This window comes from Rhynchophorus ferrugineus, unplaced genomic scaffold (assembly GCF_030347505.1).
Source record: "Rhynchophorus ferrugineus isolate W39M unplaced genomic scaffold, kcgeb_rfMv2 rfM11, whole genome shotgun sequence".
NCBI lineage: Eukaryota > Metazoa > Arthropoda > Insecta > Coleoptera > Curculionidae > Rhynchophorus > Rhynchophorus ferrugineus.
In genome coordinates, this window is record NW_027472590.1 from 30,952,717 (window position 1) to 30,967,702 (window position 14,986).

The following is a 14,986-nucleotide window of genomic DNA, read 5'->3' on the forward strand; positions in this document are numbered from 1 at the left end:
TTAAATATTTTTAGCAGGTCATGAGTTAGTAGGTAGTTCGAGGGGAATATTTGCGAAGCTGAGGTACAAAAAATGTACTGTAGATATTCAGCCAGGTCAGTATATAATCAGCTTTTGTTTTACCAACAACTCTTGAGACCTAGCGTGGACAAATGGTGTTCAACTCTGGATTTGTACCAATAAAAGCAATCGAAATATCGTACAAAGATTGTAAAACAAGGTACTACGAGGTACTTAGTTGCTGTAGTCAGGGAAAGTATTATTGGTACAAATAAGGCTGAGAGCAGTTTTCATTTCGAAAAGGCTCCTAATATAGTTAAAAGAATTTAATTGAAACAAAAAAAAAAGAAATTATATAACGAAATTTAATAGAAATTTGATCCGTCACAATGACAAGTAACGAAGCGTTGATTCTATAAGACTTAGAACAGGGGTGTGCAACTGCAATGGTAAGTAGTGGTGCAAAGTTTTTTTCTATGACTTAGAATAGCCAAATTGTGTAGAATCACGGCATGTCCATAAGGATTTGAATTTGCAACGTTGCCAGTTATCGCAAATTGTATATAGATTTGATGAATTCAAATTAATTATTTTGAATTCACAAATTAACGTAATATATCCGTTGAGACTCAATGTAATATAAAAACTTTCAATTAAAAATAATTTTGAAAGGAAAAACTAGAAAATAAAACAATATATAAATATTACAATAACAAAATCAAAGTTATAGTTCTTGTAAATTATTCGTATTTTTGAAGAGCATAACATATATTCTCAAAAATAACCCAAAATATCCCTTGAAATTCAAATTTAACTAAGTTTACTGTTTTTTACTCTAAATTTATATATTACTAGCGACCCGCCCCGGCTTCGCACGGGTGCAATGCTGATACTAAATTAAATACACTACAGAAAAAATATGAACGTTGTATATAAAAACATAGCGGCCCGCTACGACTTTGCACGGGCATAAAATATATATGCCTATGTCACTCAATGAAAACATGATTAAAATCGATCCAGTATTTTTGGTTCATTCATTACTGCCCTTGGCCTGCACGCATTAAATTTGGAGTAAAACAATTCCTCTTCCCCTATACTTACTATGAAGATTTCCTGCTATCTTTGGAATATCTAAATTCATACAATTTTTATTACATTACACATTTTTAAACGCAAATTTTAAATTTGTAATATCTCCGAAAATATTTGTTTAATTTACATGCTGTAAGGAACCATATTGATCTATATTAATTGCACACTGTATTTAAGGTACTTAATTCGATAAAGATTAATGTCGTATTGCTTAAAATAGCTTCGTAAATAAGCCATTTTTTCACGTAAAAAGTAAACAATAAAAATGGTTAATGTGGGTTATCCCTAAAAGATAAACATATACCATCGCGGACTTTTTTGTAGACCTTTTTATGGTGTACAATACTGTAGTACATTAATTTGATCTAACTCGTAGGGTTAGGCAGCGTTTTTGCTAATTGCTAAATAAGCCTAAAAAAATAGGTTAATTTACGACATCACGTTAGAAACCTCTAAAATTAGCAATGTTGCCTTAGTATATTATGCATGTATTATACATGTTAACCTTCCTCTTGAATCACTCTATCTAATGAAAAAAACCGCATCAAAATCCGTTGCGTAGTTTTAAAGATTTAAGCGCACATAGGGATATAGGGACAGAAAAGGCGACTTTGTTTTATACTATGCAGTGATGTCTAATTTATTTAACCTTTTATAAATATATTTAATTTAATTTAAGTAAAAAGAAAACAGAAAGTAAAACAATATGTAAGGTAACAAATATAATTTATTTATCAATATATAAATATACAAATATCCATTTATCTTTAAAATTACCCAATAGTATATCTTCCACTTTAGTAAAAATAACTGCATTGTCAGTTTTGTTTTGTACCTGTGGAATTAAAGAAGATTAGAAGAGTTAGAAGTGAAGATTTAGTTATTCTTTCAGTATTACCTTTCCAGGCCTCAAATTCTTGAAGCCAGCCAAACTTCAGTGTTTCTTGTTCAATTTTATTGTCAATAATTTTTGACAATATTCACAAATCGATGATTTATCCATTACTATCCACCATTTATAATAGAAATATGAACAGTACAAGAAAAAATAAACTATAAGTAGCAAAATTCTTAATCTTACAAAACAGAACCTTTAGCAGTACCGGGATTAAACCCAAAATGACCGGTGTAATTTGTCGGATTCTATCTCTCGATAGCTTGTAAGTGGCAACATCGCAAAATCAGGCGGAAACTGCCGAAGTTTACCGAATGGTGGCTATTGCTTCATAAAAATAACCACTACCATACCATAAAATAACTTTATGGTCTATTCAAAGTTTTTTTGTACATACGTCATGAAGATGTTTAATATATTACCTGCCGCAATTATTATGTATTTTCGTACATATTCTATAGTCTATTCAAAGTTATTTCGTATATACGTCATTTAAATTCCTGACACAAAAAACGTCGCAATGTTGCCGCATCAACTCTGAGTTTTAGTTCAGTTTGGCTTTGACATACAACAAAATTCAAATTTATGTTAATGTTATAGTACATCTAAAAACTACAGTTAATTGTACAGCCACAATAGTTTAATATTTTAGTGTTATAACCTCTTACCACAACAAAAAGTTTGAATAGATTTTATATGGTTTTTATTGGAGGAAATTAATATTGCAGTTAATGTAAAAGTGGGGTATAATTAGATCTTTTGATGCACTTGAATTGTTTCTATACAATCTCGTATATAATCAACCATGTCATATAAAAATGTAGATACATTATCTGCTAATTGTTAATATATATAGACTCTTAAACGTTTTATAGTGGAGGACTGGAAATATTTTATTTCCATTGTCCCAAGTTTAAACAAAATAAGAATAAGATTCGTCGTCTTTAGTCTCAAAGAAACAAATGGGAATCGCGTATCATTCCATTTTGAATTTTGTGATGATCACCCGACACGCAAAAGATAAAATTAATCAGTATTAATCACTGAGGACCGAGACTAAAATCCTAGCCCGGACTGTTTTTGTTAGTAATCTAATCTTATCGGGTCATAGCGTTTTTTTTTCTGTGATTCGGCGCGAACTGTACAATAGCGACCCGTAGTGAACAAGTGTGCGTGCGTACGGTTTCGCGAATCTAAAAAGGTTTGCCGCGATCCGATTTAATACCCGTAAGACGAGATAAGTAACAAAAAAAAAATGGCTGTGAACGTGGATCATATCATTCAGAAACTAACATGCCCCGAAGGTAATTTCTTAGTGTTTTCAGTGCTCACCAGTTCGTTTCTGAAGGCGAGGTTTTTCTATGTTTCTAGTGTTGAAGAGCAAGAAAATGAAAATGGTGGATTTTCCGGAATACGAGATCAGAGCTCTGTGCACCAAGGCCATGGATATCTTGATGAAACAGCCCATGTTGCTGGAATTGGAAGCGCCGATAAAAGTGGCTGGTAAATTTATGTTATGGTGGGTACAGACCTGAACGTTCGGTGCGAATTTGTCGAGAAAATTGAAAACGCGCATGAGCAGAACTGAATTCCGCGAACATTCCTGTCGAACAGGTTTCAAAATTGGTTCGAAGTCATAGGGTGCCATGTACCTTGCTTAGTTCCAGTGTTTGATACAACGAATTCGAACGAGAGTAAGGAAAAGTGACGGGGTAACGAATGACGTAGATTTTGGTTTCGGGAAAATAACCCTGTTTTTTTCCTTGTAATTTAACTATTACTAGTAAGATGTTTTTGAGTGATAAATACAATGTGGAGTAAAAGTCCCACTACTATTTTGACTACCTATAACTTTGCTCCACGAAGATGTCTTAGTCTTCACATTTAACATAATTGCAGCTATTGTTAGAAGAAGTTAGTATGGCCCCATTGAATAAGTATTACTTGCAAAGTGTTATTTGGACATATAACGCGTCGAAAGGATAGTCCATAGAATATATATATATATATATATATATATATATATATATATATATATATATATATATATATATCCGGAGATCTGGCTGACCATGCTAAATTGCCAATTTGTGAAATTAGTCTTTGTGGAAAAACGTCATTCAGTAATTGAATTGTTCAACGAGCTGTGTGTGCTGTGGCCCATCTTGCTGAAACTGCATTTCAGGCACAAGAAAATTTGGAACCATGTCTTGGCACCGTTCAACGGTAACAGTAACTACAACACCTTGGTCATTTTCGAAAAAAAGAGGGACCAATGATGCTTCCAGCATGAACATCACACTATACAGTTGTTTTTAGTGGATTCAATGATGACTATTCTGTTTATTGACGTGGCCACTAAGAAGAAAATGGGCTTCATCGCTCATTATCAATTTAGATGAAAAATCTTCAATTTCACCAGACAGTCTTAGGCTTAATGTCCTAAATTCGTTGATCAGGATCTCTCGGTAGCAATTTTTGGACTAATTGAATTTTGTATGGGAACATTTCCAAATCAGTTTTCAAAATTCGCTTTAAACTGCATGCAGAAATGTGTAACTGGGAACCATGTCTCCGAATTGATGTTTCTGGAGACTCTGCAGTACTATCGCCCACCAGAGCCACATTTTCAACATTACGTTACGACGTCTTCCAGTACGAAGCCTGTCTACTGTCGTATTGTCGCATATAAACGATAAATTGTGGTTTTATGAGGCACTAGACGATTCGGATATTTTTGACGCAATTTCCGCTGTGTGACAATAATGGAACGATTATTTTCAATAAATATTGTCACTATTTCTGCTCGTCATTGTGGCGTATATTTATCCATAGTAAAATTTGGACGTCTACCCAACGCAATGGTTAAAGCGAAACTGAGCTAAATGTCACATAACCAAGATAGCACGCAATCAAAATGGTAGCGCGACTTTTGCCCCACCTGTTATGTGTTTAATATCTATAATTTATGAATAATTATGCATATAGTTATATAAAAACTTTATAAAAGAACATGAAAGATTAAAATATTTATATTTTCCTTACAATAATCTTGTTATGAAATCTGAAACAATATTTAACTTGGATTTCTATTTTTCAAATGGCGTTTACCAAAACGAGTCGTAAAAATAAAATAATATCTTAAAAATATGAGTTATGTTTTTCGTATTTGTCACTGACTTGAAGGGAATTACATTTATTGTATTGATACCCTCCGTAGTACCAAAGTTGTCAAATAATATGGAAAAATTATTTCGTAACTGGTAATGGAAATATGTTTAATATTAATCTCATATAAAATAATTATTAACATAAAAGATTAAGTTTGCCAAGGGAATATTATTTTTCAATATATTATTGTTCGGAACGTATATTAAAGTTGTGCAAATACTAGAAATAGTAATTGGAAAAAGGTTGAAAAATATACAATAATGTCTTATTACTGCTAATTTTATTTAATTCATAGAATAATGTAAACATTTTAAGATATAAAGAACACATCAACTTACTTAATACAACACATTAATAGCACTATACCCAACAATCTGTTTTTAACTCCTTTCCAAAAAGGCTACCAGATTTTCGACCTAAAATATCAAGTAAAACTCATTAAATTCAGTGATTTTAGGAAATAGTCACTTACCTATGTTATTCTTTAGACATCAGTTATCATATCACTGAGGTTTTTTTTCAGGATATGCCTCAAATGTGCTTGTTAACAAGTTTATTTCTTAGTTTATAATTTGATACTAGTATATCTTCTTATAAGAACGGTGGCTCTTCCATCCAAAAAATCTTTCACTGGTCAGGTTTTATTTTTTCGTACTACTTAGTCATTGATTGTGAAATAGTTTTAAACACAGTTAACAAATATTTCACCTCCAAAACAGCAATTACATTTCTAAAATATAATCATAGATATAATTCTTGTCTCTATTATTGACGGATGATTTGCTTGATTATTTTTATAAATTTTCAGCGAGTTGGATTATAATATTATTCTTATTTTTTACCTTATCATAACTTTGTTTATTATGTTATTGGCTATACGTACAGTAATTTGATATCCTTTAAAAATCTCAGACGGTACATATTATTTTATCAATTTGTTTTTTAATTGCTATTTACAAAAAGAACACTGTACCGGCACCGTTGAAAAGTGATTCGCAAGACATTTTATTTTGTTGTGCTATTGTAACCGGTCAATTGAAAAGTCCCCGGCCAACCATAGTAAAACACATTTTTTTGGCAATATTAGTTTTTTTTATTCGACATAATTCCCTTCAAGGGTGATGCACTGATTATAGCGACCCTCCAACTTTTCGATATCATTTTTGTAGTACGATTTGTCCTTTGCTTCAAAATGGGCCTCAGTTTCGGCGATCACCACTTCAATTGACGAAAATTTCTTCCCAGCGAGCATTCTTTTGAGATCTGACAAGAGGAAATAGTCGCTGGGGGCCAGATCTGGAGAATATGGTGGATGAGGAAGCAATTCAAAGCCCAATTCATGGATTTTTTCCATCCTTTTCACTGACTTGTGACATGGTGCATTGTCTTGATGAAGCAGCACTCTCTTTTTCTTTAAATGCGACCGTTTTTCAGCGATTTCGTCCTTCAAACGGTCCAATAACGTTATGTTATAGTCGCTCTTGATGGTCATTCTTTTTTCAAGGTAGTCAATAAAAATGATTCCAAGCGCATTCTAAAATACTGACGCCTTAACCTTGCCAGCCGACTGTTGCGTTTTCCCACGCTTTGGAGCGGGTTCATCGTGTGCAGTCCACTCGATTGAACTTCGGAGTGAAATGATGGAGCCATATTTCATCCACTGTCACATATCGGCAAAAACTCGGGTTTATTACCCTTGATCATCTTCAAACTTCTTCCTAATCATCAGCTCGTCGTTGTTTTTGGTTAAAAGTCAGCTCGCGCGGTACCCACTTTGCACAGAGCTTTCTCGTACCCAAATATTCGTGAATGATATGATGTATACGTTCAGTTGATATCTTTAGAGTGTTATCAATTTCAATTTACGGTGACTCAAAATCATTTTGTGGATTTTTATAATGTTTTCGTCGGTAACAACCCCTTTTGGGCATCCACTGCGTTCACCGTCTTCGGCGCTCATTTCACCACGTCTAAACTTAGCATACCAATCCTTGATGGTTGATTTTCCTGGGGTAGTGTCCGGAAACTCGGCATCAAGCCAAGTTTTTACTTCAACTGTATTTATTTCTCTTCAAAAAGCAATATTTCTATCAACACACGAAATTCCTTTTTATCCATTTTTTTCGCAATAACAAAAGTTGCTTCACTCAAAATGCTATAATTCACAAACTAATGATCCGACAGCTGTCAAATTTATACACGCATCTTTTGAGGGTTAGGGCTAATTAAAAAATATACGCATGTAATTCTAGTAGCGCCAGGCCGGGGACTTTTAAATTGACCTGTTAAAAAGTATTGTTATAAACAAAAGAATACGGCGCTTTCGAACCCAACGATTAAAAACGTCAAATGATTTTTGAGGACCGAGACTTTCGGATCGGTTCGTTCATGTCTGTACTCACCATTAAACGCCGCTGTAACCTCGAATGACGTTACGATTGTCACAGGGGATATACACGGGCAGTTCATGGATCTCCTGAAACTGTTCAAATTCGGCGGGTTTCCCCCGGAGGCCAATTACCTCTTCCTCGGCGATTACGTCGATAGAGGTAAACAATCCTTGGAGACCATCATACTCCTGCTAGCTTATAAGGTGAAGTACCCGGAGAACTTCTTCATGTTGCGAGGGAACCACGAGGCCCAGCAAGTATGCAAGATCTACGGGTTCTTTGACGAATGTAAGTAATTTCCATAGAGTGATCCGATAGGGGTCTCTGGAGATGGTTCGCTATGTCCAATATCTATATCAATTCAAAGTTTTTTAGGTACATATGTCACCAAGATGATGTTGCCGCAGTTTATAAATTCATTTTAGAATCAGACAATATTTTCCTTTTCATTGTATTCTAGTTAAAAAGAGTAAACGAATGAGGCTGTCAAAGTCGTCCTGTTGTCAGACGTATGCAAATTTCCTGAAAGCAATAGTGATAAGAGGTTTTAACTCTAACCTATAAACTATTGTGGCTCTATAATTAAAAGCAGATTTTGGATATACTATAATGTTAAAATAAATTATATTTGATAACATTTTTGTTCAATTATTTTATTTAGATTAGAATTTTGTTGACTGTCGAAGCTAAACTGAACTAAATTTCAGAGTTGATGCGGTAACATTGCGAAGTTTAGATTTAGATTACGTATGTATAAAAAAACTTTGAATAGACTATATAGCCTGTTCAGTAAAACAGCAATATCATCTAAATGTATGACATCAAAAATGTTGCAGTGTTGCCGCATCAACTTTGAGTTTTAGTTTATTTGGGCTTGATGACGAAATGCTAATCTAAATAAAATAATGAAACAAAAATAGTGTATTTTAGTATCATAGTACATCTAATGCATAAAGGAAAGTAACTAAATATGTGACTGTTTTGTTTTTGGGTCAAAAGTAAAAAACAATTTAAAAATCAATATTTTATTAACGTAATATTAATGAATCCTATATTTTTAGATAATACAGTAACATATTTATAATTTTCTTGATAAACTATATTATGAAAATTGAGCTTTAAACAGAATTGCAAAATAGATGCTAACTATGAAACAGTTACTCAGATATGGACTAAAAATATGAACTTAAGTATCTTTTAAGGAAATAACAATATCATATTATATAATGCTTATATAGTAAGAAATCAAATAACTGTCTTTAATTCTCTTTCCCTATTTCATATTTCTATAGTGCTATCAATTCAAATAAGATGTATTAAAGTTTCCATCTTTTTGTTCCCATACTGTTAACAGAGCAGCACAGCTGAATGTCTGTGTCTGTTAATATTTTACTTACTTGTTCAACACAGGAATATATTGAGACAAGATACTATTACAATATATATATATATATATTACTACAATGTTATTGTGAAAATTATGGATCGGATAATTAAAACAGTTCAATCAATATCAGAATCAGTCAGAATGGAGAAACATACCAAAATCGATGAGTTCAAAAGACAGCTTAAGCATCTAACAATATAATAAAACAGGCATGATAATCTCTTGTCTAAAAAACCAAATTCATCTTGTTGGTATAAAAATTATATTATACTAGCGACCCGCCCCGGCTTCGCACGGGTGCAATGCTGATACTAAATTAAATACACTACAGAAAAAATATGAACGTTGTATATAAAAACATAGCGGCCCGCTCCGACTTTGCACGGGCATAAAATATATATGCCTATATCACTCAATGAAAACATGATTAAAATCGATCCAGTATTTTTGGTTCATTCATTACTGCCCTTGGCCTGCACGCATTAAATTTGGAGTAAAACAATTCCTCTTCCCCTATACTTACTATGAAGATTTCCTGCTACCTTTGGAATATCTAAATTCATACAATTTTTATTACATTACACATTTTTAAACGCAAATTTTAAATTTGTAATATCTCCGAAAATATTTGTTTAATTTACACGCTGTAAGGAACCATATTGATCTATATTAATTGCACACTGTATTTAAGGTACTTAATTCGATAAGGATTAATGCCGTATTGCTTAAAATAGCTTCGTAAATAAGCCATTTTCTCACGTAAAAAGTAAACAATAAAAGTGGTTAATGTGGGTTATCCCTAAAAGATAAACATATACCATCGCGGACTTTTTTGTAGACCTTTTTATGGTGTACAATACTGTAGTACATTAATTTGATCTAACTCGTAGGGTTAGGCAGCGTTTTTGCTAATTGCTAAATAAGCCTAAAAAAAATAGGTTAATTTACGACATCACGTTAGAAACCTCTAAAATTAGCAATGTTGCCTTAGTATATTATGTATGTATTATACATATAAACCTTCCTCTTGAATCACTCTATCTATTGAAAAAAACCGCATCAAAATCCGTTGCGTAGTTTTAAAGATTTAAGCGCACATAGGGATATAGGGACAGAAAAGGCGACTTTGTTTTATACTATGTAGTGATTATTTTGTATTAATATATTTTATTAAAGTCCTTGTTGAAAATGTTATCTCGGTTAAGAAGCTTTAAGCCAAAATATTAATTAAAAGTATCTTGACCAATATATATTTGTGTCAAATAAATGAATCCCTTCAAAATAATTAGGTTTTTACTTGATGGCGCTTTACAAACAACTTTCCAAGGGGAAACAAGATCTTTTCATGTAGTATATTCGCATTAACCTTTAATGTAATTTTGCCGTCGCCCCATTTGGACACATTTCGTGTTTAAACTGTGTGTAATATTTTCATGATTTCTTCTGTTGTATTCCTGTAAATAATAATGTATATGAACATAAATGCTTTATATAAATAACTGTATACGTACCAGGTAAAAAGCAATGATAAATCACACTCACATCCTGAATGTAGCTAACTTGGGTTGCTTCTTCCAAGGAAAACTACATCTGTTTTTTTATTTACGCACGTACACCGGACACACAACACTTTTGAGGATGAAGATACATTAGAATCAATAATAATGATTATACTTAAGACACAAAAGTGCTGATAGTATTCATATTTTATGTCAGACACACAAAAATGGCGTCGTAAACAAACTAAAACCAATGAACCAATCAATAAAGTGGTCACAGAGCTAGCATTGAACGGACCACACAAAACATTTCCTGGGTTTCGCCTATACAAGTAAAACCTCTGTATATACTCTGTGATCATTATTTTGTCTGTGGTAGTGGTTACTGTGTTTGACATCTTGTCAAAATTTGAGGTTATGTGTGTAAATTTAACGATTTTCTTTTTTTTCTCGACGTTTAGGTAAAAGAAGACATAATATCAGACTGTTTAAGCTGTTCACGGATGTATTCAATAGATTACCAGTGGCCGCTATCATAGATGATAAAATATTCTGTTGTCATGGCGGACTTAGCCCTGATCTATTACATATAGGTCAAATTAGAAACATAGAAAGACCTATTGATGTCCCTACTGAAGGTTGTGTATTGTTTTTAAAATTGTAGCGGTCTGTATATATATAGCTTGACGGTGTTACAGGTTTGTTATGCGACCTGTTGTGGTCGGATCCCAGTCGGGTGTTAGGGTGGACCGAAAACGACCGAGGGGTGTCGTTCGCTTTCGGACCGGATGTCGTGAACAAGTTTCTCGGCAAACACGATTTCGATCTCATATGCAGGGGTCACCAGGTGCGACCTTGCAAGTTTAATTTTGAACCGGATGTATAACCCGATCTTTTTCCAGGTGGTGGAGGACGGTTACGAGTTTTTCGGCAAGAGAACTCTGATTACGATATTTTCGGCTCCCAATTACTGCGGTACCTTCGACAATGCCGGCGCTCTTATGTCGATCAACGAAGACTTGATGTGTTCCTTTCAAGTAAGACTCGATTTTAAAATAAATACTCGATAATATCTAGTTGCACTTAATATTTTTGCGGTTCCCTATCTAGTAGAAACGTATCGATCGTATAGTGGTGTGCTGGAGTGGAACCGTTTATCTTTGGATAACGACCTGATTGCTATAGCACGTTACTATAATAATCTACTTTATAACTTTAATTGTGCCGATAATATTATTTCGTAAAATTCAACGCCGAATATTATAAAATATTTTTAACAACAAATTGAACCGATTTCAAAAAATAAATAAGGAATTCAATAAAAAGTAAAAAATAATCAAACTTAGATTTCTAACACAAAAAAAAAACATTCTAAAACAAAATATGTACATAATAATTGTTGTAATAACTAAGGTATTTTATATTCTACTATATACACACAATTTAGCTTAATACTAGTGTTGGGAACTATCGATTGAAATCGACTATCGATTGTTTAGTAATTGACTACTTTTCACTATCGACTATTTCAGTCGCTATTTTTGGTTCGACTGATTTTATCGACCAAATCTGTGGTTATTGTACTTTTTTAGTTTTTAAATAAAAAATCAGATTTGTTTTGTTTGTAATGTAAGTTTGTGCATATGACACAAAATTATATTATTATTTTTGTATTGTACGGTAATAAAAAGTACTTTCATTGTTTCTTCTTCGAATCTCTTTGATAAGGAAAAACAGCAAGCAATCTCCTCTCACAATTCATTCAATAAAAACAAGGAATATAGTTCAAATAGATATTTCATAGCTATATTCCTTTGAAATTTGTTATTGTCCCTTCGTCTATTATGATTAATATAAAATTTTCTATCCAGGTAGCTATCCAGAAACTAAGATTGTGGCTAATTTAACAACACACTTGATGTATTCGTGACTTTATTTAACGGTACTTCAACAATAGCAACGTCTGTTATGAGTAAATAAATATAGATTTTTTAAATTGTTACTACTGAAATAAGCTAGGGTTTCATCCAATATAGCATCCATTGGAATTTTAACAGCTAGTTTGTCTAAAACTATAATTTTGTATGGCTTAATAACTCTCACTTCCTATCCTTTGTTACACTCTTATGAATTCCTGATTCATTATTAACATCCAACCCTACAAATCTTCAAGCCAACCAAATTTAAACGTGCAGTTTAACGATATTCGGTTAAACATTGCTTGATGTTGTCATGGGAATTGTTACTTCCTCGTGTATTGTTACTGCTTGTTGTCGTTGTCTTCTAGATTGTTAGCTATTATAAATTAGAAGAAATTACGAGAGGTTTAATATATTGCGATCATTTCTTGAATCATTTGTAGAGTTCTGATAGTAGTCACTATGAATTCAGTGCATGATTAAAAGAATATCTGAAAGATAGTTCATCCTCAGAAAATTTACTGTAATACTAACAAATTTTTAGAATCTTTTTGAAAAAAAAAATCTTTTTCATAATTTATAATAACATGATGCACCACTAAAATAGAAATTCGGTGATCACAGATTACCTTTGTGGTGACCCAAGTTTATTATATCTTATGCTTCGCTTATGACATCATTGCCTCGTAATCGAATGATGATCAAAATTATAGATAGTAAGTCTGACTAGAGTGGATTCGATTTTTTTCACTACTGTTAATATACATGGGGCATCACATGATGGAACAAAAATCAGCAAAAAATCGAATCGGTCATTTGTGTTGTTAGAAAATTGTACGTCTATTTCGTCCACTGCGCATTCCATGATTTGTTGTTTTCGCACACATCGTCAGCGTTTTAAATATTAAAATTGTTATAATACACATATTTCAATTGTTTACCTTTATACATATATTACACATACATTATAGTATATTACACGATTGTAAAAAATATATGTTTATTGTTATAGATACTCACACCCAAGAAGGCCAAATGATGCTTGTAAACCATTATAGATCTTTAAATTATTTTTAAGTAATTATGTAAAATATTGTGTACAATGTTAATATATTATATAAAATGTAGTGATATTTCTTTTTGACATACCCCCTTTCTGTTTGTATTATATATTAAAATTTTAAAATTAGTTCTGCAAGAAACTATTGCTTAACGTGGGCTGATTTAGAGACCATCCCAGAATACATCCGGTCCTACCCAGCATGGTTACTGGCGTGACTTGGATGGGAAACAAAATAAGTCCATATATTGCGGGATTCGAACCCGTAACTATCGTAGAATTAGGAAGGTCGTGCTGTCGCCTTATCGAAATAAGTACTTCACATAAGTACTTAATTAAGTATGCAATAAGGTTAACGAGAGTAATTCAGTGTCTCTTGAGCTCACTTATGATTACTTCATATTTATTAGTACTCTGATACTAATATTGGTAACATAGTTAAATGCAGTTATCTGAAATTTCTACCTTATCCGGATTTTGAGCTAGTAAAGTCTCTACCTAACAGATCGTCATTTTCTTGCAAAACAAGGCGATTAACATACCGAATAACAGTACGATATCTTCTGTACACAGCCGATCTGTTTACAGCAAAAATAACCACTGCGGCAACATACGCATACAACACGCCAATCTTAGCCTCAGCCATAGCTCATATAGTTTATACGAGAGATGATGTTAAATAGTTTGGTGTGCACCTATATTGACGCCTAATTTGGAAAAAGCACATACTTGCCAAACGGTAACAACTTGGACTAAAACTCTACCAAATGTATTGACTTATCGGGCGAAAATCCAAATTATTATTAGATATCAAGATAATACTGTATAAATCTATACTCAAGCCTATTTGGTTATATGGGATCCAACTATGGGGAACCGCTGGCAAGTCTAATATATCACTCATACAACGGTTCCAAAATAAAGTGTTGCGTGCCATTGTTGATGCTCCGTACTATGTTTGAAATGAAGTGATACAACGCGATATTCCTCCAGAATAACGAATGTATTTTAAGGTGTTTGTGTGAAATATTTCGGAAGAGTGTCAGTGCATCCCAATGTACTGCGTAGACTAAAACGTATAACATCATCCGATATGATTATTGGACTTTAGAATAAGATTAATTAATGAACATAGTATTTTATACAGGAGATCACTTAATGAAGCGATTTTCTAGATGTCATGTATATATAGAGGTAGGGCAAAAGTCCCACTTTGCTTTAACCATTATATTGTGTAGACGTCCAAATTTTATTATGGATAAATATACGCCACAATGACGAGCAGAAATAGTGACAATATTTATTGAAAATAATCGTTCCATTATTGTCACACAGCGGAAATTGCGTCAAAAATATCCGAATCGTCTAGTGCCTCATAAAACCACAATTTATCGTTTATATGCGACAATACGACAGTAGACAGGCTTCGTACTGGAAGACGTCGTAACGTAATGTTGAAAATGTGGCTCTGGTGGGCGATAGTATTGCAGAGCCTCCAGAAACATCAATTCGGAGACATGGTTCCCAGTTACATATTTCTGCATGCAGTTTAAAGCGAATTTTGAAAACT

General features: G+C 33.0%; 1 protein-coding gene across 1 annotated transcript; it reads left to right on the top strand.

Annotated features, from left to right (window-relative positions):
- The first annotated feature begins 3,113 nt into the window (after positions 1–3,113).
- Positions 3,114–13,483, top strand: LOC143205221 (serine/threonine-protein phosphatase PP1-gamma catalytic subunit B). Its single transcript, XM_076418370.1, has 7 exons — positions 3,114–3,294; positions 3,362–3,493; positions 7,609–7,839; positions 10,899–11,075; positions 11,136–11,284; positions 11,340–11,474; positions 13,369–13,483. Exons 1-7 carry the CDS (start codon positions 3,246–3,248, stop codon positions 13,393–13,395), a joined length of 900 nt encoding a protein of 299 aa, XP_076274485.1. The 5' UTR covers positions 3,114–3,245; the 3' UTR covers positions 13,396–13,483.
- The last annotated feature ends 1,503 nt before the right edge of the window (positions 13,484–14,986 follow it).